This window comes from Corylus avellana, chromosome 7 (genome assembly GCF_965113065.1).
Source record: "Corylus avellana chromosome 7, dhCorAvel1.hap1.2, whole genome shotgun sequence".
Lineage (NCBI taxonomy): Eukaryota > Viridiplantae > Streptophyta > Magnoliopsida > Fagales > Betulaceae > Corylus > Corylus avellana.
This window is the reverse complement of record NC_142496.1, coordinates 21,843,184-21,870,610: the sequence shown is the minus strand read 5'-3', so window position 1 is coordinate 21,870,610 and position 27,427 is coordinate 21,843,184. Positions and strand designations below refer to the sequence as shown.

General features: G+C 37.4%; 2 protein-coding genes across 2 annotated transcripts; both read left to right on the top strand.

Moving 5' to 3' along the window:
- Positions 1-8,335: 8,335 nt before the first annotated feature.
- On the top strand, positions 8,336-10,013 carry LOC132184841 (transcription factor MYB44). The gene has a single exon (XM_059598619.2). The coding sequence runs from the start codon at positions 8,502-8,504 to the stop codon at positions 9,417-9,419; it is 918 nt and encodes a 305-aa protein (XP_059454602.1). The 5' UTR covers positions 8,336-8,501; the 3' UTR covers positions 9,420-10,013.
- A 13,375-nt stretch (positions 10,014-23,388) lies between these two features.
- LOC132184783 (putative receptor protein kinase ZmPK1) lies at positions 23,389-26,122 on the top strand. Its single transcript, XM_059598536.2, has one exon. The coding sequence runs from the start codon at positions 23,411-23,413 to the stop codon at positions 25,799-25,801; it is 2,391 nt and encodes a 796-aa protein (XP_059454519.2). The 5' UTR covers positions 23,389-23,410; the 3' UTR covers positions 25,802-26,122.
- The last annotated feature ends 1,305 nt before the right edge of the window (positions 26,123-27,427 follow it).

The window sequence follows — 27,427 nt, the reverse complement described above, 5'->3', positions numbered from 1 at the left end:
GAACATTAGTGTGTATATATATATATATTAAAAATATTGAATAAAAAATACCAACCAAGTGATTTTCAAAGCAACAAATCAATTGTGGCAGATTAACTCGGCATTCGAGAGATATTTGAAGCATTTGTTTTTCCTCTATTCAGAAAGAGATTATTTTTTTAATTTTTATTTTATAATTAACAATAACAATAATAATTGCAACAACAGTTTTCAAGGAATAACTTAATCAATTGTAGACCACGTTTTATTAAATATAAGTTAGTAGTTCGAATCTCCTATAAAATAATAATAATAATAATAATAATAACAATAAATAAATAAAAAAAGACCAAATTGAATGGCATTTCTTGCAAGCCTTTCCAAGCTTGCTTTGCCAGTTGGATTGATTAAAGTTGGGAAGGATGTTTAGATTGATGAGAGATTTCCGGTTACCAAAAAAAAAGTATCCATTGGTCTTTTCAACTGTCCATGAGTCTATCAAGTTTTTAGTTTTATAGATACTTTTCACATTGTAATAAAAGAAACTTTTAAATGACAAGAGAGCCGAATTTATACCCTTTCACACTAACACACTTCACTCTATTTTTTTTATTTTTTATTTTTCTAAATTCTTTATTTTCTATTACCAAACAATTTTATTTTTTTATTTTATTTTTCTTTTCACAAAAAAAATTAAATCTCATTTGACTTTTATATCACATCAATAATACAGCGACGGTTTATGACCCAACCACTGCAGAGGCAGTTGCAGCTCTTTGTGCTATAGAACTTGAAAGTCAGTCCCCTCAAAACAAATATTCCATTTGTAATGTTTTTGAACTAAACATTGCATTAATGTTCTTCCCAAAATATTGTAATGTTCTCTTTGTATAAAAAATGAAAAAATTCTCTTAAACAATTTTTTTATTTTTTTCTTGAATCTATTAGAGTATTTGTTTTTTTTTTTTTAAGAATTTTTAGTAACATTGTTGTTTTTTTGCAGGACAAAAGGATTAAATTGTAAATTTTTGATAGTTAAAGATAGACATTGATGCAATTGATAGTTTGTAATAACATTGTAAATTAGTTGTTAGTTTGAGGATTTTGTTAATTAAGGAAAAAATACACATGTTTTAGTCAAATTATTATCTATAGTTAATGTCTTCTCAAACTATCAAAAATAAGAAAAAATGTCAAAAGCTGACGTGTTTGATAAAAAACATTCAAAGTATTTTTTTAACTTTTTTATTCCAAAAAAAAAAAGAGAGACAAAAACACATTTTTGATAAAAGTTTAAAATTGAAGTTTTTTTTTTTTTAAAAAAATTCTATTTCTTAATACAATTTTAAACATATTTTATTAAAAAAATAATAATATTAAATTAAAAAATAAAAAAAAAACATTAGCAATAACTTCATAAAGGAAAATTGTAAAATGATGAGCTTATCGCTTAAATGGAACAGGTGGGGGGAGGTTTTGGTTTGACTTTTGTTACAAAAAAGGGTGTCTAGAGTGAGTCTAGACGCACCGCCAGAAAAAGGTAGAGCGGGAAGAAACAAATGAATAGGTGTAGGAAATACGATGTGGCTCTCTTCCCAAAATCAATAACAGTTAATATGTGTCATACGTCAGAAGGTCACATCGTACGGCAGATACATGAAGCGGAAAATCATGGTATGGGACCCACGCGCGACGCGGATCCCAATAGTATGATTCTTTTTGGAACTGGCGAGAGTGGCTTATAGCTGGCACCAACTGACGTGTTTGCACCAGATTTTCAAATTCCTTCGGTTAGGTCCGTTAGTGTACCGGCCACGTCACTCGTTAACGGACGAAATCAACCCATGGCCCACCCTATCCCCGTGCCAGATTCCTCGTCATCATTGAGGCTCTATTACCCCTCCGACGCTTGTCCATGTGTCACGTTGCATGCCTTGGGATTTGGGAACACAAGTGCCGAAATTGCACAAATTGCACAAATGGGGTTTCTAATTCTTTGGCGTTTGTTAAACAACAAGCATTTTCCAAGACACTGTTTACAATTACAATAAATAAACTAATGATTGATATAAAAAAATAAAAAAAATTTGTTTTATACTAATTTTTTAATTTAAATAGTAATAAAAAATAAATAATATGATATAAAAAGTGAATAGTGTGTGAGAGTGGTGTGTTGTTTAACAAATACGAGGAGAAATGTTATTTTCTATTTTTTTTTAAAAAAAAATTAATTATTAAATCTGTATAGTAGATGTTGCATATGTAATTGTTGATTTTTAAAAAAATTAAAAATAAATGGGTGATAAATGAAAAAAGGAAAAAATAAAATAAAATTAAGTCCCATCTTGTAGGATCTTGTGACACAACTGCACCCCAATAATTCGAGAGAGAGAAAGTGCACAGTGAAATTTGTTTACGGCTTGAAACCGCCTACTCCCGAGTCCGGTCCAATTGCACATTAGTCAATAGTCAACAATAAGTAGGATGTCTTATAATTTTTTCAGATAAAAGTAAATTAATTATCTTTAAAGTATTTATTAAATAAATAAATTTACCTCTTTTTATTAATTTAAAATTTTAAAATAAATGATAATATAAAGTTGTAAATTTGTATTATCAAATATCTCAAGGAAAAGGAATTACATGTATTTGGGGTAATGATATAGTTTACGCCCGGCGTGCATCAACAGTGATGCACGCCAGGCGTAAATTTTTTTTTTTGTTCTTATTTTAATTTTTTTTTAAAAAAAATTACGCCTGGCGTGCATCACTGCTGATGCACGCCGGCGTAAACTCTATCATCACTCCATGTACTTGGGATTAATAAGTCAACTTGAATTACGACACTTCAAAAAATATTGAAGGCAAGAGAAGGGCTGGAAAAAGCTCGAAGTGAGTAGTTTATTTCTTCTCATGGCAATGAGGGCTTGTATGCATGAATATGCATGAATCTGCTAGGCAAATAAATGAGACTTTTTTGAAGCAAAAAACCCGCAATATATAGATGGTTGAACCTTGGAGACTTTCAAAGGATGGTCAAGGTTAGAAATTTCAAGAATCTTATTATTAATTTTCTATATGGGATGAGAATGGGGTTAAGGTGGCCGGAAGATCTGAGCCAGATTATAAGGGTGCGTGGCAGAAGAGTATTATAAGAAATTGGTTGGTCAGACAAATCACAAGTACTTTTGATGAAGCAAAAGCTGTTTCAGTGTCATAGTTGATAAAGAGTACTAGATTCCCTGATCAATGCATTAATGCAGGTATGGGGGTTCAAGTTTATGAGAAAGAGATAAAGAAAACCATGTTTTTATTTATTTATTTATTTATTTTTTATGAATTATGGCACCAGACCTAGATGGGTTCTCAGCTGGCTTTTATCACAAAGCTTGGTCAATTGTTGGTGTGGATTTAGAAAATGCAAAATAGCATTTCGATTGGACAAATAGCTCACCGAATTTATAAAGTGATTATACACTCTTAATTAGGTTTATATCGTTAGAAAAGTTGACAAAATCTATTCATGTCATCATCAATCAATGTGATATGTGCATTTCATTTACAATAAAAAAAAATACTAAATATTAAACATAAATAAGTAAATAAACGCAAGGGGTGGTCCGACCACCTCTTTCTCCAAATTGGGATGGCTCAACCACATGCTTTCACGCCCATGACATCTTGCATTCCACCGTCACAGCCTGTCTTTGCCATGCCAAGTGTTAAGTAGCTTCTTGTTGTTGGTTTTTGTTTTGTCTTTCTACTTCTATCTTTTGCATTTCTTTTTCGTGTTTATTGGTAATGGTCTCCCGGGGTCTTGTTGTTTTACCCTATAGAGGAGATTTTTGTTTATGGAGTGTCACTCATCGACAATAGATTTTGTTAATCCAAGTTCAATAGTGTCTCCCCCTCTTCAACTCCTTCTTGGGGGTTGTCATTTTTACGTAACAAAAGCTCGAGTAGGGTTGAACGGTCTCGCAAAGGTCACACCTCTACCCTCTTCTATTTTGACGCTATATCGCTTTATGCGATCCATTCCTGACTTTTGTCTAAGGTATAAAAGATCGGGACATTTTTTACTCCATGAAGGTCATCATTAACGCACCGATTTCCCATTCTTTTTTCCCAAACTAGCTAGCGCTATTTCTTTCGTTTAAATTTGTTATTCGAGAACCCATCAATTGTTTTAACTCTTTGTTCCGCGTAACCCTTCTACCATTTATTGAATGATATATATATTTTTCAAAAAAAGAATTCTCTTCAGTTGGGCACCCGGCATGTGTATCTCTATCGGTTGGTTCACTTGAAATCATTCGTTCGTAAATACTTGAGTTTTGATTATTCTGAACATTGGGAATGGAATGCATCCTCTTTACGGTGCTTTAAAGACGTGGTACCAGCCTACCATGATTCAGCATCGCAAACAGCAATCATGATTTCCTATTATGTTTTTATTTTTTAAATGCAGAAATATGTAAATATGATATGAGAGAATCTGATGTAGGCCCAATCTTTATATTTATATATCATTTTCTGACTCTTAGAATATACACTTTTATTTCATTTTTTCTGATTGTTTTTAGGGTTAATATATATAGGCATATTAAGTTTATTATTATTTTCTATTCAAAGAGGGGGAAAGAGAAAATTAAGGGAATTAAGTTTTTGAGAGCCTATGATCAGAAAAGAAAAATAATAAAAAATTATAAAGCCTATAGATAGGCATGTAATATGTACAATAAAAATAGGAGAAATTACATCTCATTTAGTCCTTCAATATCTATCAAATAACTTACAATGTCTTCTTAATTTATATCTTTTGTTAATATATCATACTAATTTATCGTTGAGACTGCAATGTCCTCCATCTGTTAATAATTATATCCTTAACTTGAAGAAAAATATATTAATTTTTCAAAATTACCCATACCCATGTGTTGCACTTACATATGTGAATTGGTGATGAGTTTGATGACACTAGCTTTTTTGTTTATAAATGATAATTATCCAATGTAGATTTGTTTGATTCTTATACTAATATATTGGTGGCCACAACTCCCGAATCAAGGGCTCCATTGCTAGGAAACATCCTCCCTCTTTCTAAACCATGTGAGCTCCCCAGCATAATAAGAATCACATTCCTTAATCAACATTTTTTATTACATGGGTGATCGGAATTTTGGAGTAGTTAAAGGTGGTACTTTCACAAGGACTTAGTTGACTGACACCATGCCACCCATTGTCCTAAAAAATACCTCCACAAGAGCATAATTGTGAGGATCCAAGGCACAAAAATGGTTGCAAAAGCACCAGCCTGCCACCTTTGGGACCATCCTATGCTCTGCGATTCTCTCATCCATGGACCAAAATATATGCTTGCTAGCTAGCTAGCAATGCTGAACCACATTAGAAGAGCTGCATAATGCAAATGAACCCATAGATGCATAATCCCTCTTTTCTTTCTACCACCGCCCGCCATAGCGTGTGTATGCCACGTGCCGCTTTGTTACGTGTGTTCTACATGAGTTACTGCCCTTTTTAACTTATTTGGTTGATTTGAAGCTTCTCTACCTCAATTTTACAGGCTCTTTTTTTTGCTGTAAAAGAAGTTCTAGATTCAAATTTGAACCTCAAAGTACACTGGCCCAGGGATGTATAATCCCTCTTTTCTTTCTACCACCGCCCGCCATAGCGTGTGTATGCCACGTGCCGCTTTGTTACGTGTGTTCTACATGAATTACTGCCCTTTTTAACTTATTCTGGTTGATTTGAAGCTTCTCTACCTCAATTTCACGGGCTCTTTTTTTTGCTATACAGGAAGTTCTAGATTCAAATTTGAACCTCAAAGTACACTGGCCTTGTTGTTTTTGGTCTCTCAATCCGTGGTGGTGGTTGCTCTTTTACTAATTGTAGATGTATATCTTTTATTTTTCTCAATTGTTCTTTCAGTTGGCCCAAAACTAGAAATTTTGTGGGTGCCTCTTGTTGCACCCACGACTTCTGCCATTGATCATTACAAACAGCATCACTAACAACAGTCAACAGTCTCGTTTGTTTCTTCTATTTGAGGATCATTTTTAGAGCTATAGGATGAATTACTGCAATAAATAGTTTTTTTTTTTTTGTCTTTTTTTGTTTGTGTAATTTTCTTATTTTATTTTAGATTGTTGTTGTAATTTCTTGTTCCACTCATAAAAAAAGAACATAGACATTAAATTGTACGAGAAATTACTACACATACTACAATTTTTTGACGTGATATTAAAAGTTATAATTAAATTTTAAATGAATCACTATTACAAAATTTACATTTAAAATTGTCAGAGTGAAAGTGAGTGTTAGAGAGTTAGAGTGAGAAGTATTTCTCAAATTTTATAGCGCTAGAGTTGTGGAGCTATATCTCACGTGAGGTGCACACGTGTGCAGGGCTAAGTCACGTGATGAGTTCCAAAAAACGTGCGGGTACGGCTAAAGGACAGGGTTAGGTGAAAGATAGGTGCGCGTGGCACGTGAGAGTGGGTATGTATGGGTGGGATAAGCTCTATACAGCTGTTTCCCCGTAACGACTGCATGTTGAAGATTGGGACTCTCCTTCCTTTTCTGCTTTCTGTTTTTGTTGCTTTCCTCTTCCCGCTTTTCCGTTTTTTCCGTTTCTCTTCCCATTTCTATTCCCACGCACCTTTGTGCGTGCCCCTCACACCACTTGTTTACCCAAATACCCTCCCCTCCCTCCTTTTATTTTTTTTTCTTTTGCAACTTGAAAATATTTCGGATGAAACTTTATCTATACATTTAAGTTATTTATTTAAAAAAGTGTTTTGATATCACATAAAAATAAATATATATAGATTTTACGTTTTGTAGAATATTTGGATTTCTTATTAATAATATTCAGGTCAAAGGAACATCCAAATATGTACATTTAAAATCATTATAATGTTTATGTGGTCCAAAAATCTCATAATGGAGTATTTGGTTGGTAAGTAATAAAAAGAAGATATGGAATGTGCGGTACAGAAACATTCAGACATTAATTATGTCTAGTAATCACTATTCTGTAATTCTTAATTAAATAATGCCAAAAAAAACAAAGATATATATAATTAATGGGATAGTTTGCTTATGGTAGACAACCTTTTCTACTATTGGTTAAATCATAAAATTTTCATTTTTAATTACAACGTGTTGACTACAAAAGCCACGCTAATCACGATTTGTAAGCCAAACTGTGAACTAATTTTTTTAGAATAAATATTACATTTAATTAAAAAAATTTACAATTTCTAAGAAATCAAGATAGCGTATGATAATTGTACGACGGTGGAGACGGTTTTGGCAGTTCAGGGAGGGAGGAGGAGTGCGTGACTGGCACGTGGCGGTGGGAGGGAGTAGGCCGTTGGGGGTACTGGTGGAGCGGGAGTGGGTTTGACAGGCTGGACTGACAAGATAGCAGTTCGGTTCGTCCCCCAATTCTGCTACTGAACTTTGTCGTGTTAGGGGCCAGCTCAGCACTTCCGTGCGTCCTTTTCATCTCTTAAAATATCCCCTTCCTCGAAATTGCTCTCCAGCCTGGCTTCGGTCAAAGTCATCCCGCTCCCTCCCATCCACCCTCCAACCGTATCTTTTAATTTTTGAATAGACTCTTCTCATTAAGCGCACGTTTGCTCTTCTTTTCAATTTAATTTAACCTCCCCTTTTAACTTCCAAACGGCCGTTTACCCGACTTTTGGATTTCAGCCCCTCTTTCTTCTGCTCTGTTTTAGCTAAACAGTTAATTTAGTTTACAATTATACAACTACAAATTAAATAGCCAATTAATAAAAACAGAAAAAAAAAACTAAAAAATCTTGTTATTAATTTGAAATATGTAATTGTTTTATACAATTCTTTTTTATAGGAAAATATATTCATATTTATTGTAGGATATAGTATACGCCATATTTAGTATTATAAAATCTGGGTGATCTCATTAAATTGGAAAGATTTTTGGTTATTGGGATTGTTCATATAGAGGCAGGCCCACTTAGTAAATGGTGTATCTACAATCCTGTTGTCTTTTAATAACGGGGGAGAAGGTTATGGTGGGAATTTGACGTCGTGTATAGTTGGAACAGTACGTAAGTCAGTTTTCAGACGAACCGAGTGAGGGAGTGATTATTATACGTGTACGCTGGAATGGCTACGAGGCGACGCGTGTCTGTTGACAGCTGTATGCTAGTAACTGCCTTGCCTGGAAGAATCCCAAACGCTCAACGGCCAGGACCGGTCACTACCACCGGCTCAACCAGTAATCGTTATCCTCTCTTATATATACCCTCTCACTCTCACATCACCCTTCTCTCTCTAAGAAGAAGGTGAGGCTCCGCCTCTCTCACCCCCCCAAGCTCTCTCCCACAAAACCCATTTTCCGACGATTATCTTTTATTTCAAATATCCTAGAAATTAAAGAAAACCTTTTATTTATTGCTTTCCTTTTTCTTTTTTTTTTTTCTTCACAAAAGTAAGGTTAGAGGTTTCATTCCATGGCGTCCACAAGGAAGGATGTGGATCGGATAAAAGGTCCATGGAGCCCCGAGGAAGACGAATCGTTGCAGCGACTCGTCCAAACCTACGGCCCGAGAAACTGGTCTCTGATAAGCAAGTCGATCCCTGGTCGATCCGGCAAGTCTTGCCGTCTACGCTGGTGCAACCAACTCTCCCCGGAGGTGGAGCACCGACCCTTCTCGGCGGAGGAGGACGATACCATCATCAGGGCCCACGCCAGGTTCGGCAACAAGTGGGCCACCATCGCTCGCCTCCTCAATGGTCGCACAGATAACGCCATCAAGAACCACTGGAATTCCACCCTCAAGCGCAAATGCTCATCCATGACCGATGATTTAAGCGACGACGCACATGCGCAACAGCCTCTCAAGAGATCGGCTAGTGTCGGTGCCGGTACGGTCTCGGGCACCGCCATATCGGGTCTGTACCTGAACCCGAGTAGCCCATCAGGATCCGATTTGAGCGATACGAGTTTGCCCGGCATGTCACCATCACACGTCTTCAGACCTTTGGCCCGGACCAGCTCTCTGGTTCCGCCGACTCAGCATGTTGAGGCCTCGTCTTCCAATACGGATCCGCCTACCTCTCTGTGCCTATCTCTGCCCGGATCGGATTTGTGCGAGGTCTCGAACCACGGCACAGGATCCAACCAGGTTGCGAGTCCCACTCAAGTGTTGCAGTCACCGGTACCGCTGCAGCAAATTCCGGTGGCAGCTCAGAACGGGTACGAGAAGCCGTTCTTCAGCACCGAGTTCTTGTCCGTGATGCAAGAAATGATCAGAACGGAAGTGAGGAATTACATGTCTGGGATTGAGCAGAACGGGCTGTGTAATTTGCAGACCGAAGCTGTTAGGAACGCCGTGGTGAAGCGGATTGGGATTAGCAAGATCGAGTAACCAAACGGACTAGTCTTTAGTCTTAGTACTCATCGTCTTTATTGGGAAACGAGTCCCGACTCTCCAGGAACAACGAGAGAGGAGAAGAGAAGAAATGGAGCCCACTTTTTTTTTTTTTTTTTTTAATTTCGTTTTTTTCTTTTTTCTTTTTTTTAATTTCGTTCCCCCTCTTTTCTTTTTTTGTTAGAATACAAGTGAAAATAATTTTGGTAGTGTACAGTGGGACAAAATGGGGGTTGGTAAGAGAGGGAGGGGGGGGGGACGACACGGTGTCGTTTATGGTGATGGAATGGGAAAAAAGGGAGGGAATGAGAGCTTGGGGAAACATGTGGTGTGGGCATTTAAATTATCTTCCATTGGACATATTTAGCTACTGTATCATCTTCCATTGAATTCTGTGGGGACTCTCATTCACGGCCCAAATTGATTAACAGTGATGGACAGAGAGGACAAACCGATTTTGTTTGCTTCCATGTAATTTGAAAGGAAAATCGAAACACTAGAGTTTTGTTTGGGAGCGAGAAGCGAAAAAGGTTGTAAACATAATTTTGTTTGCTTGTCGAGATGTGATTGAGTGGTCACTTGGAATTTAGAGGGCATGTGAAAAACTTGGGGATATAATTAAATTAACTATGAATTTTTGTTTGTCAGGGTTTTTCAATGGAATATTCCCAGGCTCTTAGTTAGTGATGCTTATATTCTTTATGAAGGGTACGGTTTGAAAAATAGGAAAAATCAGAAAGAGCTTTTCAAAAAACGTTTTATTTTCAAGTTTTCTCAAAATGCTGTTTTGGAGCTTTTTATAGACAACGAAAAATGTCTTTTTTTAGCTTTTACCAAATGGATTTATTTTTGCTTCACACATTATTTATTTATTTACTAAAATCACTTTTTAAACTCTTTACCATAATTCCAACAAAGCAAGAATTGTGGTTGGAAAAATCAAGAAGTTATTTAGAGAAAGTCATCTTTAGATTGTAGGTTTTCATTTTATTTGGATTAAATCATTGGATTTTTGTTTTTTTTAATAACAAAATCTTTCCGTTTTGTACTAGGTCCTCTTTAACTCTAATGCCATGAGGAAAAAAATTGGATTTTCTTCGTAGTTCTACTAATCGTGTAACTTTATAAGGAATCGTAGTTCTGCTAATCATGTAACTTTATAAGTTCCTTTTGTGTCACTACAAAAATGAAATGTCTTTTAAAATCATCATTTAATCAAAATTCAATAATGATCAAGAGTAATGCTAAAAGTCTTCTTATAGTCCTCCTAAAGTCATTTCAAATGTGATATGACTTTTAAAATTACCAATAGATCAAAAGTTAATAAATCGCATCTCAAATTCAACGGTGATATTTGGTTTCCCTCCTCCTCGTCCCCCTTACCTCTTTCCTTTTCCCTTTTTTGAGTTTCTCTCTTTGAGAGAACTCCTCTCTCTAGAGTTTTTTCTTTGAGTCCTTTAATCTCTTATGAGGCTTTATCTATCGTCTTTGACCATTTATCCTCGGCTCTTCAAAAAGCGCTGCCACTGTCTCCCTCCTCGCCAGTTGCCTTCTCCAATGTGTTTCTCGACTAGATCTGTGATTTTTGAAGATGGTTTTTTTTTTTTTTTTTTTTTTTTTTTTTTTTTTTTTTTAAAAAAAATAGATCTTCATTTCTTCACCAATTCCAACCTGCAACACGCCATGCCACCACCCACACCTATTTCCTAGCTTCCCGGCCCCACCATCCCCACCTCCCCTGAACGTCTTCGGGCCGAAGCGTGGACCACACGCTCCGGTGTGTGGATCTAATGTGCCAGTGCATGGCTCTCACGCGCCGGATAGCATATTCACAAGGCTCTGCATTGCCTCGCCCTCCGTCAAAGCTGCTGTTTTCTGAGTTATTTTTGCTGTTCACATGTTAACCCGAACTGTTTGGGCTTTAGACACTTTGTTAGTGATGGAGATCTCCTTTTCGCTATTCTTGATCTTAGTCTATTCTGTTTCCTTGGAAGCCAGATTAGATCTAAGTTGTCATCCCTTAGTTTGTTCGTCTTCTTTAGAAGTTAGATTAGATCAAAGTTTATAGGAATTCTTGTACTCCTGATGGTTTTATCCATCATAATGGGACGCGGCCTTTAAAAGCTGTATTCCCAAGTGACTTTCACCTTCCTGGGCCTTCTTCAGTGCTTTGAGGTGTTTGTAGTCTATTTTGGTCGGGTTACTACTGTGTTCTCATATTTTTCCTTGTCTTTCATTTTCCTTGTATTTGTTCATTTGTAATTTGTTATTTGTTATGTTGTTTGCAATGAAGTTGTTCTTACAAAATAATAATAATAATAATAATAAGATCATAAGCCCAATGGTAATTTTAAGAGCCACATCATTCTTGAAGGGATACAAGAGTGATACAAGAAGAACTTGTAGTATTACTCCAAAGTATCGAATTAAACTTCAAATGATATAAATAGGATATTGTCATCACATTTGTAAAATTATCACAAGTTTACAAGTAGATGTCTCACTAAGTATAAGACATAAGCATTCTAACCATTAATGTGAGTGTTTGACCCCGCTTTTTGTCTTTTGAAAATCCCTCTAACCAGTGCTTAGTAAACAATTGTAGTATAGGAAAAACTTTACTTAATCCTCATCAATTATTGCCACTTGAGCAATTACGTCGTAAACTTAAAAAATTCTCAATTTTGTGTATCCATATTTCAATTCTCTCTCTCTTTTTTTTTTTCTTTTTTTTTTTCCCTAAAATTGAGGGATATTTTGAGAATTTTGACACCCATCCATTTGGATTTAATGAATTTCTCAATATACATCCTGACAACCTGTTACACTGCAAAATACTGAAGTGTTTGGCAGATGAAAGTGAAATAACTATGTAAGTCCACAACTTAATAAGTAAATTATCACATAACATAAAACCAATTTATGTAATGAGCTTTAGGCAAAGGTTCCTAGCTCTAGAATATTTGACACACATACAAGTTTAATGAGCGAATTAGAAAAAAAAAGAAAAGAAAAAAGAAAGGGTTTAATGAGCTTAGTTAAGTATGGCCAATTTGAATTTGGTCTGTGTGAGCAGGCTGCCTGCCAGCCTATTTTAAAATTTTGGAAAAAGGCCCAGATTGGGGCCTAGTATTGGGCCTTAAAAGCTGAGCCCAGCATGGAGTCCTCCATTCTTGTTCACTCGATCCCTTTCATGCTCCATATTATTATTCCTCTCGCACCTCTCTTTCTTTTCACCATTCCGGCCTGGTTGTTTCATGGTTGTGCTCAAATTCCCGATCCACCTGACTGTCTGTTACCATAGGTGAGTTTATTTTTACTACTTTTTGTTTTTTCTTGTTGATTTTCTTCGATTATTCAATTTAATTGGCGCCATTGTGATGTGAATTGGTGTTTTGAAACAACACTTAAGACGATTGAGCAGGCGTGCCTATGTGTGTGTTTATGGGATTTTAGGGGCACAACGACTTGAGAAGTTGATAGTTTCCGCCGATAGTGTGCGTAGGGGGTGCTTTTAGCTAAAAGGGGTCTATATTTCTTTTGTTCCATTTTGGGTTGGGTTTGGATGGCCGGAGACGGAAGGGTCGGAGGTGGTGGTGCAATGGTAATGGGTGTTTTAGCCTTGTCTGGGGCATTTCTTGGCTATGCGTGATGATGCGTAGAAGCTAGGTTTTCTCGATTGTGATGGGTTTGTTTTGGATTGTTCCGTGTCTCGGGTAGGGGTGGTTCGGGGAAGGGTAGTTTTGTCAAGTGGTTGTGAGAGTCGTGGGGCCTGTATTTGTGGTTTTAGTGGCGTAGTGGTGAGATGACGGGGTTTCATCGGTGCGGTGGGGGCTTGATTTTCGTCTATAGGGGTCGTAGAGGGTGCATGTGTTGGTGGCTTCGGCCACGAATGGCCGTGGGTGGTGGTTGCTTTGGCCTTGTTGGCTGTGGATAATGATCGTGAGTCGGCGAGCCGGCATCCTCGGTTACTCCTTTGTTTTTAATGAGTCGTTACAAAGAGTAAGCATTACTCGGTTACAAATAGCAACACTATGTGGCGTTGATGCATCATATTATGTGCAATGGCGGATTTTGGAATTTGAGTTATTAATTAGGTGCACAAAAAAATAATAAAACATAATAATAATTTTTCTTTTTTCTTTTTATGTATTATATTTTTATTATAATATGATAAATATGATAAAAAATAAATCATATCTGTATCACGAAATAAATCAAACTCAACAAATTACCCAATAAAGAAAAAAACAAAAATCAAAATAACTATTAAAAATCTTCATCTAACGATGTTACAAACACATAAAAATTTAAAATACTTGCGAAATAAACTAAATACAATTAAATGATTAGAAGTGTCTAAGAAAAATGAGTACTTTTTAGTGAATTAGAGCATTCCCAATGGAGGAGTCATATTTTTATGTAAAATAGCTTCTCAAAACTCACTTTTATCTACTTTAACTAAGCTATTTTTAAATGTCTCTACATCCGATTATTTATATTTCTATCTATTCTATTAAAATATTATTCAAAGTAAGAAAAATTTTGAGAAAAAGAGAACATGTGAGAGGAAAATAGGAAATTTTTTTGGAAAAAGAGAACATGCAGAGAAAAAGTAGGAAAAGATTTGGAAAAAAGATAAAACGGGTGAGAAAAACGATAAAAAATAAAATAGCTCCCTTGAAAAGTGCTGCTACATTTAGTTTTTTTTTTAGCTCTTCCAATCAAATATCTATTTTACATTTTATTTTGGCTAATCCAATGTAGGAGATTTTTTAAACATTTGAAGAGCTATTTTAAATAAAAGTAACATTTGGCTCTTCCATTAGGAATGTTCTTAGTTATCTTGAAGAATTTATTGAAAACACACATACCACAAAAAGGAGTTAGTCGAGTTAGTCCAACAATGCTGCAAACCAATAAAAACAAATAATTAAAGCAATATTCTTGTTTATAATTAATTTTTTTTTTCAAAGCAATAATATTATTGTGAGTTTTATTATCAATTAAAGACTAAAAAGTAAAGTGAAAGACTATTCAACTAAGTTTGTGTGTGATATAAGGAACTAGAAGTCTCTCTCTAGGTTTCTCTCTGGGTTTCTTTTGTGGATTCTTGGAGTGACACAACTAGGTGAGGGGAAGTCTCTCTATGCTTGACAGGAGGGGAGGTTTGTTTGAGTGGCTTTGTTCAAATAGTTAGGTGTGGAGGAAGAGTATAGCCGAAGGTTTGGAGCAATTATGTAGTTGAATTACATTGACAGATGGAGAACAGAAAGGAATTTCGATTACGGAAGGGGAGATATCTGTTGTAAGGAAGAAATGTGAGCAATGTCTGGTGGGCAGATTGTGGTCAGAGAAATTTACCAATAAGGAGGCTTTTAAAACAGTCCTCTCTAGGATTTGGAGACTCGTAGGGACTGTAGTGTTCAAAGAACTTCAAAATAATCTTTGGTTATTTAAGTTTTCTGATGCCATTGATAAGAGAAGGGTTCTGGCAGGGAGGCGGTGGGCTTTTGATCGACAGATTTTAGTTATTAAAGAGTTTGATGGGAAGACTCCTCCATCACAGATGGCATTTATATCCTCTCCTTTTTGGATACATGTTCATGAATTGCCGTTGTTGTGTATGTCTAAGGCGGTGGCCAACAAGATTGGTGAATCTATGGGGGTCCTGGAGGATGTAGATTTGGCAGGGGATGGGGCAGGATGGGGACGCTGTCTGCGATTATGGGTGCATATCGACCTATCCAAACCATTGGAGCGTGGGAGAGCTTTGCACTTGGGTGATCAGTCCTACTGGGTAATTTTTAAATATGAGAAACTTCCCATGTTTTGCTTCTTCTGTGGGCGAGTGATTCATGGCAGGTTGGGATGCCTTGTGAGGCAAGATTCAAGGGTGAATGCAGTAGAGGATAAGAAAGAATGGGGTACTGAGTTGAGGGCTGATGTGCGTAGACAAAATGGCTCGAGTGCTGGAGGTGGGAGGTCTAGCGGTGGGAGGTCTGGTCATTCCAGAACGGCGGAGGAGGAAACTCCTGATGATGGTGGGTGTGACGAGCGGCAGTTTGATTCACGTAGTTCCCCTTCTCCAGAAAACATGAGGAGCACTCGTTATACACGTGGCAACGAGGATGGAGATGATTCCGGTTTTTCTGGATCGTGGGGAGGGGATTATGTTCCAATTCCGTCATTGCATGATGGGGGCAAACCGCTAGATATAGTTACATGTAAGGGTAAGGAAACTTTAGTTCCTATTTCTCCAGAATGCCACGCTCCTTTTGATACAGTGAAACCAGCCACGTGTGACACTTTTCTGGTTCTTAAAAGCACTAACGTGGCTTCTACTCCTGAATTTGCTTTACTGAAGATTCCCCTTTTGGATGAAGTTTCTATGGTTCAAGTGTCCCTTCTACTAACTTGGTTATAGAGGGCTTGCATGCAGAGAAGTCTACACCTTGTGTTGACGTAACGGGATCGAGTGGAGGAGATATAACAGAGGGACCACGGTCAGGGGTGGGGAGTGTACGCACTTGGAAGAAGCAAGCCCGGGGTAAGGAAATTTCAGGAGTAAGGAGGGTCTCGGTTTCATCTGATGTGCAGAAGCGAAAAGCAGTTGGAGTTGTGGGTGGAAAACATGAGGGGAATGTTGGTAAGAAAGGCAGAAAGACAGTGGCTAACTCTTATCAAATTGAATCCCCACAGGCGGAGGCTGTTGAACAACCCCGCCCAGTATTATGAATCTTTTAAGCTGGAACTGCCGGGGAATTGGTAGCCCCCGAAAAGTTTGTGACCTTTGCCTTTTGGTGAAGGAGAATCATCCCAATATTTTGTTTATTATGGAAACAAAATGTAAGAAGCCAAAGCTGGAGTTTTTACGGGTTAAGCTGGGGTATACGGGTCTTTTTGTGGTGGACCCAGTGGGGTGTAGTGGTGGTCTTCCTCTTTTTTGGAGGACTGATGTTCATCTGGAAATACAAAACTTTTCAAGAAGACATATTAATTATATTGTCAAGCAGGAAGGCAGTAACAATTCTTGGAAGCTTACAAGTTTTTATGGGCATCCCGATTGGACGAAGAGACATGAGTCATGGGCACTCTTGCGCCATTTGCAGAATTTTAGCCCAAAGCCGTGGTTGGTCATAGGTGATTTTAATGAGATTGTGTCACAAGCTAAGAAATTTGGGATGGTTTTGACAAGAGAGGGGCAGATGGCTGCATTCAGGGAGGCTCTCCAAGACTGCTCATTGGCTGATTTGGGTTATAGAGGGTCTTTGTTTACATGGACCAACTGTAGAGAGGGGGCTGATTTTATAAAAGAACGTCTTGATCGTGCTGTGGCGAATTGTGAATGGTGTGAAGTGAATCAAGTGGCTGAACTGTGGGTCCTTACAGCAAGGTCTAGTGACCATAAACCGATTTGTTTGCGGCTGGGTGAAGAGGAGGAGAGACAGGCAGTATACTCCAAAAAATTCAAAATAGAAGCATCATGGATGGTTGATGAAGAATATCAGCAGGTAGTGGAAAATGCTTGGGTCAGTGGTGTGTTGGGTGGGTCCAAAATGCAGCAGGTTAGGCAGAAATTGGCTTCTTGTCAAGCTGATTTATCTTCTTGGAGTAAACGTAAATTTGGAGATGCTACCAAGAAAATTAAACAAAAAACACGACAGCTGGAATTGTTGCAGAGAGATGAGGGACCAGGAAACTATGAGGCTATAAATATGCTTAAACATGAGATTGATTTTATAATGGAGCAGGAGGATATCAAATGGAAGCAAAGATCAAAACAGAATTGGTATCAACATGGGGACCGGAACACTCATTTCTTTCATGCATGGGCAAGCCATAGAAGGAGAATTAACCAGATTAAACAGGTTATGGATGAGTCTGGGACCTTGTGGAAGAAGTCGAATGAGATTGGTGTGGCTTTTGTTCATTTCTACACAGAATTATTTACAGCCGGGGAAGTACAAAGGGTGCATGAGTGTTTGGAAGGAATGGATGCCCGAGTGACGGAGGAGATGAATGAAGCACTTACTAGGACCTTTACGGTGGCTGAAGTGGAGTTTGCTCTATACCAAATGCATCCATTGAAATCACAGGGTCCAGATGGCTTCTCAGCTTGTTTTTATCAAAATTCTTGGCATACGGTGCAAGGAGAGGTATGTCAGGCAGTGCTTGATTTTCTCAACTTTGATGTTTTTGATAAGGATATCAATGCTACCAATATAGCTCTTATTCTAAAAGTTAGCAACCCTACTAAAATTACAAAATTTCGGCCAATTAGCCTTTGTAATGTCATTTACAAGCTTATTGCTAAAGTGTTAGCTAATCGAATGAAGAGGGTGTTACCTACTATTATCTCCTCTACCCAGAGTGCTTTCATACTAGGTAGGCTCATTACGGATAATATACTGGTGGCATTTGAAGCACTACATACTATGGATGGCAGAATGAAGGGGAGAGAGGGTCATATGGCGTTAAAATTGGACATGAGCAAAAGCCTATGACAGGGTGGAGTGGGATTTTTTAGAGTTGATAATGCGTAAGATTGGATTTAGTGATAGATGGGTCAAATTGACCATGACTTGTGTTCGTACTGTTTCTTATGCAGTGGTACTTCATGGGCAACCTTATGGCAATATTATACCAACTCGAGGCATTCGACAGGGAGATCCACTCTCATCATATTTTTTTATACTATGTGCGGAAGGGCTGAGTTTTTTATTACAGAAGGCAGAGCGGGAAAGAAGAATCACAGGACTTCCGATTACTAGGGGGGGTACTCGTTTGAACCATTTGTTTTTTGCTGATGATAGTCTTCTATTTTGTAAAGCAAATTGGTCCGAGTGGGTACATATTCAAGAGATTTTGGATATCTATGAGAGAGCTTCAGGTCAGAAATTGAATAAGGCTAAGACTTCTATGTTCTTTAGTAGGAATACTTATGCAGATACAAGTGCTCATATCTTATCTCTTGCAGGGGTTTCTTCCACCCAAAGGTATGAGAAGTATTTAGGGCTTCCTGCTTTAATTGGTAGATTGAAGGTGAGTGCTTTTTCTAGCATAAAAGGGAGGATTTGGGACAAGATTTGTGGTTGGAAAGAGAAATTTTTTTCTTAAGCTGGGAAAGAAGTTATGCTTAAAGCAATCATTCAGGCCATTCCCACTTATTTGATGAGTGTTTTCCTCCTACCTAAGACTCTTTGTACTGATATCAACTCTATGATGGCCAAATTTTGGTGGGGGCATAAGGAGAATGATTCTAAAATGGCTTGGATGAGTTGGAAGAAACTTGGAAGGGCAAAGGAGAAAGGTGGGATGGGGTTTAGAGATTTGGAATGTTTCAATGTAGCTCTTCTTGCTAAGCAGGGTTGGAGGCTTATTCATAATACTGATTCTTTGGTTGCGCGGATTCTACAGGAGAAATATTATCTTAATGCATCATTTCAAACATCCAATTTAGGGAGAAGACCCTCATACGCATGGAGGAGTATTTGGTCATCCAAAAAGCTTCTACAAGAAGGCATGATGTGGCGAGTAGGTGATGGTAAGTCAATCAAAATCTGGCACGACCGGTGGAGCCCTTCACCAATTACTTATGCAGTACAATCTCCTGTTCATATTTTGGAGTCTGATGCTAGGGTGTGCTCCTTGATTGACGAAAATACTAAATGGTGGAATAAGGAGTTGGTTTATAATATTCTTTGCAAAGAAGAAGCAGATATTGTATGTAGTATGCCTATATGTCCTAGACAACAAGGTGATTGCATGGTGTGGGCAGGCTCTCGGAAGGGAGATTTTAGTGTGAGAAGCGCTTATCATTTTGCTAAGTCTATGATGGAAAATGGCACTGCTAGCAGCAGCTCGAGTACGGAACAGAGCACTCAAGTATGGAGGGATATTTGGTGTGTGCGAGGTCCTCGTGTCTTAACATCTTTCCTTCGGAAATTATGCGCAAATATTTTGCCCACAAAAGCTAATTTGCATAGAAGAGGTGTGATTGAAGATCCCACGTGCCCCATCTGTAAGCTGGAACCCGAAACAGTAAGCCACGTCCTCTGGAATTGTCCACCAGCTTTAGGTGTCTGGCTTGAATGTCCTGCACGGATTCAAAAATGTATTGTGGTTGAGGATTCTTTTCTAAACATTTTTCAGCAAATGCGTGATAAGTTTGGTGTGGAAGATCTACAGTTTATTGTCATAACAGCCAGGCTCATTTGGCTTAGGCGTAATGAGTACGTTTTCGGTGGAGAGTTTATGGACCCATTAGCTTTATTTCGTAGAGCAACAGAGCAACTAGCAGCATCTAATTCTGCTGATCAATCATGCCGGGATAATCTGTTCAAACCAAACGTTTTTATGGAAGCTAGGTGGAAGCCACCAAATATGGGTTCAGTCAAAGCTAATTGGGATGCTGCGGTAGATCGAGGCAGCAGAAAGATTGGTATTGGCATTGTACTGCGTGATTATGAAGGGAAATTTGTTGCAGTTAGTACCTGTGTTTTATCTGCTCCTCTTGACCCAGCTTATGCGGAAGCATATGGTGTTCGGAAGCTTGCTGATTTCTGTTCCAAAAGACACTACAAAAAAAAGGATTTTTTATTGACATAGGTTTACTGACATGTCAGGCTGTCTGACACATCAGTAAACCCTCCTGACGGGGCAATCCTAATGTGTTTCAGTCGTGAAGAATGTGGGTGTCAGGAATTGGCAATTTCTGACGTGCTAGATCCAACACGTTAGAAAATACTGATGTGTCAAATTTTGACACGTCAGTAAATTTTTTTAATTAAAAAAAAATCCAGAAAAAAAATTAAAAAAAGAAAAATTAATTTTTTTAATAATTTTAAATTTTTCTGGATTTTTTTTTTTTAAAATTAAAAATATTTTTTTTAGTCTGAAACAGTATGTTTCTTCTTCCCCCCAGCTCTCTCCCTGCTGCCTTCTTCCTTCCTCCATTTGCACTCTCTCTCTCTCTCTCTCTTCTTTCCTCCACTTTCAAAAACCCAAACCCAAAAAATCTTCAAAAATTCAAAAACCCAAATCAAAATATAAACTTTATCCTTCTTCTTTCTTCTATCTTCTTCTCTTCAAATAAAAAATCAAAAATCTCTCAAATCAAATCAAAATAAACCAAATCAGAGCTTCTTCAAATCAAAAATCTCTCTTCTTCGATCCTCTTCTCTTCTCCTTTTTTTTTTTTTTTTTTGATGATCTTCTCTTCTTTTATTTTTTATTTATTTATTTTTTCTTCTGCTTCTCTTCTTCGATCTTCTCTTCTCCTTTTGTTTTTTTTTTCTTCTTGATCTGCTTTTCTTCTAGCAGCCGTGCAGAGAGAGTGAAAGAGAAGAGGGAGATTCAGAGAGATTGAGAGAGAAGAGGGAGATTAAGAGAGAGAATATATATATATATATATATATATATATATAAAGAAAAAAAAAAAGATAAAAGAAATTCTGACGTGTCATATGTGGCACGTCAGAAATTCTTGACGTGCCAGATTTAGCACGTCAAGAATTCTTGACATGCCAAATTTGGCACGTCAGGAATTCCTTTTATCATATATATATATATATATATATATATATATATATATATATTTTAATTTTTTTTTTTTTTTTTTTTATAAATCATGTTTATTTTATATTATATATGTATAAACATTATATTTACTGACGTGTCATTTTGACACGTCAATAAATTATTGACGTGCCACTTTGACACGTCAATAATTTATTGACGTGTCAAAGTAACACGTCAATATTTACTGACGTGTCTAATTTTGACACGTCAGTAAATATTAAATTATTATGTTATTTAAATAAAAACTTTTAAAATAAAATTGAATTCAAATTTACTGACGTGTCAGATAGTGACACGTCAGTAAATCCTGACGTGTTATATTCAACATGTCAGTAAATGTTGACGTGCCACTTTTGGCATGTCAAAAAAAAAATTTGTTAACATTTACTGACGTGGCAAAAAAATAGAACTGTTTGACACGTCACAAAATTACCTTTTTTTTTTTTTTTTTTTTTTTTTTTTTGTAGTGAGAGGTTTTCGTAAGATTGAAGTGGAAGGTGATGCACTAGAGATCGTACAAGCCATGCGCAGTGATTCAATCTGTATGAGGAGTTATGGTCGTTTGATTGAAGGGGCTAAACACTTGCTTAACTCGGCAGTCCAATGGGAGGCTAAACATGTCAGAAGATGTGGCAACAAGGCTGCCCATTCTTAAGCTAGGTTTGCTTTTAGTTCCACTGTAGAGCAAGTTTGGACTCTGGAATGTCCTTTCATGTATCCAGGAAACTATTCTTGTTGAGCAAGAACTTTATTGATTAATACAAATTTGGTTTCTCTTTTCAAAAAAAGAAAGAAAGAAAAAGACTAAAAAGTAAAAACAATTTTAAAGACTATTTCCCCACCACTATCTCATCCTTTCCCCTTTTGCAGCGTGCCTTGTAAATTTTGGTTGACAAAATGGTGAGTGCGTGATGAGCGGAAAGCAGGAAAAAACTTCTATTTTATTTTTTGGACATTGCAGTCCAGCCAGTCCTCTCTAGTCTAGTGGAGAAAATAAAAAATTTGTAGGGGGTACATTTTTGGACTTTGCTAGGCGGGTTGGAGGCCGGAGAGCTTTTCTTTTTTCTTTTTTCTTTTTTCTTTTTACTAGGGGCGTCCTTCAAATTTTTACTTAAAGATTTTTTTAAATTTTTTTTTACCGTGGGCGCCCGCCCCTGGGTTGCCCCACATATATCCGCCACTGATTATGTGGGTCTTGGCAAGAACTTCAAAGATTTGAGTAGAGAAAAGCTTTTCTTGGGTCGCTATAGCATCATAGCCACATAGTAATGTTATGGGTAGGTTTTGATGAGGCTGTTAAGAATTTGAGTGAAAAAATATTAAAGAAAAATTCACTTTACCCTTATGAAATTTCAGGAGTTTTTCAATTTGAACTCAAAAGTTAAAAAAATAGTCAATGTAATTCTCTAATGTTTCAAAAATTTTCAATTTAAACCTTCCGTTACGAATTTCCGTTAAATTGGACGGAAATTTAAAAAAAAAAGTCTGAGGGTAATTATGTAATTTCATAGATTTTCGTTCAATTTGACGGAAATTAATAACAGAAGGTTTAAATTGAAAATTTTTGAAACATTAGAGAGTACATTGCTAATTTTTAAACTTTAGGGTTGAAATTAAAAAACTCCTAAAACTTCATAAAGTAAGTGAATTTTTCTCAAAATATTATAACACTCCGGTTTTACATTAGAAAAATGAGTAATAGCTCAAATAGAGCAGATGAATTATAAATAAGTTCATGGACGCTAAGTTCTATATTAATTTTTTATTAGGTGTGACTGAACTTTACAACTTGATAGTGATTTACTTATCGGGTAAAAATAAAATTTATAAGTGATTTTAAAAAAAATTCAAATTCATTAGTTTTGTTTAAGTAGTACGACAAAAGACCGCCAAGAAGTGGAAGATAAAATCCATGGTGTGGTATTGTGAATGTGGACTCGTCAAATGACGATAAGCGTGGATATTATTGCATGATTAAAAAATGAGATATTTGAGGAGAAATTCAAAACTAATAAGCACTACATACATAGTTCTGGATGTTCTGACTTCCGAGCACTGATTTTTCTTCGCCAAACAAATTCAGAGTTACGTGAATAACTTGATTTCATCCACTATCATGGGCCCAATGTTGGGGTTGAAAAATTAATTTCTTTGTTGTCTTCTTGAATCGAATGAACACTCTTTGAAGACTTTGATGGCAATGACTATAAAATTTCAAAGTCTTCCTCTGTCATAGAAAGTCAGAAACATGCATGAAAGCAAAGCTTTTGTTTAATTTGTTTCATTTATTGGTTTATTTTGGTAATGAAGAACTTAGAATTGCTGCTTCCACTCTTCTCTTAAAATACGTTTATATATTAAGTAGCCGGCCACTAGCCAGAATCCTTGCAAGGTCTTGCAGCTCCATGGATCTTTCATCTTTCATCCTTCTTTTCTTTTTGTTGCAAATTCCTTATCCATGTTCATCAGTCACATATGATTACCTCCTCAAAGGCTCATTTCTATCTGTTGAGAAGCCAAGTGACGTTTTGGTTTCAGCAAATGGTGATTTTTGCGCTGGATTTTTCTCTGTTGGGGAAAACGCTTTCAGCTTTTCCGTATGGTTCACAAAGTCCTCAAATCCAACAGTCGTCTGGATGGCAAACCGAGATCAACCAGTCAATGGAAAAGCTTCAAGGCTTTCCCTTTTGGAAGATGGCAACCTCATCTTGTCTGATGCAGGTAGAGTCACCATCTGGACCACCGCAACGGCCTCAGCCTCCTCTTTGCAACTGCAGCTCCTCAACACCGGCAATCTTGTTCTCCGTACATCAGATAGTGTGTTCCTCTGGCAAAGCTTTGATTCACCTACGGATACCCTTCTTCCTCAACAACTACTAACTTTAGATGCCAGCCTTATCTCATCCAGAAGCCAAAGCAATTATTCTTCTGGATACTATAAGCTTTACTTCGACAATGATAACGTGCTTCGCCTACTATACAATGGTCCAAACATATCCAGCGTGTACTGGCCAGACCCATGGCTGCTATCTTGGGAAGCTGGAAGGACAACATACAACATCAGCAAAACAGCAGTACTAAATGTCACAGGCCATTTCAGCTCATCTGACGATTTGGAATTTAAAGCAGCAGATTTTGGCATGGTGGTTAAAAGACGGTTAACCCTCGATCCTGACGGTAACATTCGATTGTACAGCCTAGATGAGGTCCTGAAGACTTGGGTTGTCACATGGCAAGCCATCATGGAACCATGTAGGGTTAATGGTGTTTGCGGACCAAATAGTTTGTGTAGTTACAATCATGTTTGGGGCAGGACATGCTCTTGCATACAAGGATACAAGCTTCAAAATCCCAATGACTGGTCTACCGGGTGTGAATCAGAATTCAAGATCTCGTGTAATTCTAGTCAGTTTCACTTTGTCATGGTCTCAAATGTAGAATTTTATGGCTATGACAAAAACTACAAACAAAATTCTACGTTACCGGAGTGTGAAGAGGAATGCTTAAAGATGTGCGACGATTGCAAAGGGTTCCAATTCAAATTTGACACTGGTACAGGTGTCTATTCTTGTTACCCCAAGGCACTATTACTTAACGGACACCATACACCTGATTTTGATGGAGATGTGTATCTAAAACTACCCAAAGCTGACATTTCCTCTGATAAAGAAGAAGTAATGTTAGATTGCCATGGGGAAGTTCGTCAGCTTCTAAGTAGAACATACAAAAATGGCCATGAGAACCGGTCCCTGAAGTTTTTGGTTTGGTTTGCCAGTGCACTGGGATGCGTAGAGCTGACCTGTTTCTTACTGGTCTGGTGCTTCTTGTTTTGGGGTAGAATAAATCCTGACAAAGCTTTACAAGGATACATTCTTGCTGCCACTGGATTTCGAAAATTCTCCTATGCTGAGCTTAAAAAGGCAACAAGGGGATTCAGTGAAGAGATAGGAAGGGGAGGCGGAGGGGTTGTATACAAAGGGGTATTGTCTGACCATCGGGTTGCAGCAATCAAGCGACTGAATGAAGCTGCCCAGGGAGAAGCTGAATTCATGGGAGAAGTAAGCTCCATAGGGAGACTGAACCACATGAACTTGATAGAGATGTGGGGATACTGCGCAGAGGGAAAACAGAGGCTTTTGGTTTATGAATACATGGAGCGTGGATCCTTAGCAGATAACCTCTCTTCTGCTGCACTCAATTGGGAGAAGAGGTTCGAAATTGCCTTGGGCACTGCCAAAGGATTGGCTTACCTTCACGAGGAGTGCTTGGAATGGATTCTACACTGCGATATAAAGCCACAGAACATTCTCTTGGACTCTAATTTCCGGCCAAAGGTGGCAGATTTTGGCCTTTCCAAGCTCCTAAATAGAGGTGGCTCGGACAATATGACCTCAAGGATAAGAGGGACTAGAGGTTACATGGCACCTGAATGGGTTTACAATCTTCCTATCACCTCCAAAGTCGACGTCTATAGCTATGGGATTGTAGTGCTGGAAATGGTAACTGGAAAGAGCCAAACAAATATCCTTACTGTCGACGGTGGAGGAGTAATCGAGCAAGGGGGGGTGGTCACCTGGGTGAGGGACAAAGTGAAGGAAGCTGCCACGAGGAAGGAGTCACGGATTGAAGAGATTGTAGACCCCATGATGGCCGGAAAGTACGAAATGGGTAAGATGGAAGTTGTGATTAGAGTCGCTTTGCAATGCGTGGAGGAAGACAAGGATGCAAGACCCACCATGAGACAGGTAGTAGAGATGCTTTTGCGCCGGGAGGATGAACATTCTATGACCTTCTAGCTGAACTGAAGACCAGCTTCAGGTATTGTACGAAAATGTAAGTAAGGTCTTCATGCTTGGAATTCTGTTAGTCCTTTCCGTTGATTCATTATGTTGCGGCCATCATCATCACAATGTAGCAGTTGGTGTCTTGTGATGTAATATGTTGTTGGATTTGTGTGTTTGCTTTGGATACCGGTTTAATTTACTTTTTAATGCTTTACTCATGGCCTCTTAACTTTGAATTTATTTTCGTTGCTAAGATTCCATCTTTAGATTCAGGCTCAGCTGAGGGAAAATCTTTTCACGGATTTAAAGAGTCTAGGACTCTGAAGTTGTGGGTCGTAGGATGGTGTTGGATTCCCATTTCTAAGTCTAATTAAAATTTGGGATGCGTTGGATCTCTCTTTCTCTCTCTCTCTCTCTCTCTCTATATATATATATATATATATAGTACGGATGCAAAGGCAATCCAAGCAACAACAAAAGCCACGCTGACTACAAAAATTACATCAACAGTGGAATATCCAGATTACTATAAGGTCTAGTGGGCTTAAAAGAAGGCTCAGCCGTGATCTAGGACTCGAGCTCACTAAGCATCACGCACACTGGAATCCCTTGCTTGCACCCAAAATTACAAATAGGGAAAATGTATAATAAATTTTTGAGTCTAACCCTTCAAAATTTAAATTTTTTGAAAATTTAATTCCTGGATCAATTGAAATGAAAATAAAATTCCTGCCGTTAAAATTTTTTAATAGACGTTAAGGTAACTCAAAACGTATCGTTTTACCCGATTAAAATATTAATTTTTTTATTAATTTAATTTTAAAAATTAAATCTAAAAAATAAAAAACTAAAAATAAAAATTGAAGGGTGGCCAGGGGTGGCTGCCACCCCTGGCCACCACCCCAAACCCGTTGAGGGTGGCCGCAAGCCACCCCAGGGGTGGGCGGCCACCCCATAGGGGTTGGGTGGTGGCCAGGGGTGGTAGCGCCACTCTTGGCCACCCTTCATTTTTTATTTTTTATTTTTTAAATTAAATTAATAAAAAATTAATATTTTAATCGAGTAAAACGATGCGTTTTGAGTTACCCTAACGTCTGTTAAAAAATTTTAATGGTAAAAATTTTATTGTCATTTCAATTGACACAAGGACTAAATTTTCAAAAAAAAAACTTGGAGAGATTTAAATTTTAAAAGGTTGACTCAGGAATTTATTATACATTTTCCCTTAGGAATAAGTTATGTAAAGTAAACAATATCCAAAAATCCTCCCCATTAATAACCCACCAATTAAGGAAAGCCATTTGTGAGTCTTTAAGTGATTTTCCCTGGAACAGGATCTTCTTCATTTCAAATGAATTGAACAATATTCAGTTAGTTATAGTAGAGGGTATTTGTGTCTTTTCACTTTTTGAGTGAACAAAAATACTTCTTTACTATAATTAACTAGATATTCTCTCGTTCAAATGAAATGAAAAGGATCCTAATTTCGCCTGATATGGAAAAAGGCCGATGGCTCCATAACTATGGAAAATGAAATCACCACATCTAACAACCGATTCCACATCACGTGACACTTGCCGCACTTGCCATATCTACCAAACAAGGAAGAAAATGCTAACAAATGAGGTAATACAGAAG

Coding starts and splice junctions, on each gene's coding strand:
- LOC132184783 (XM_059598536.2), top strand. CDS start 23,411: ATGGATCTTTCATCTTTCATCCTTCTTTTCTTTTTGTTGCAAATTCCT.
- LOC132184841 (XM_059598619.2), top strand. CDS start 8,502: ATGGCGTCCACAAGGAAGGATGTGGATCGGATAAAAGGTCCATGGAGC.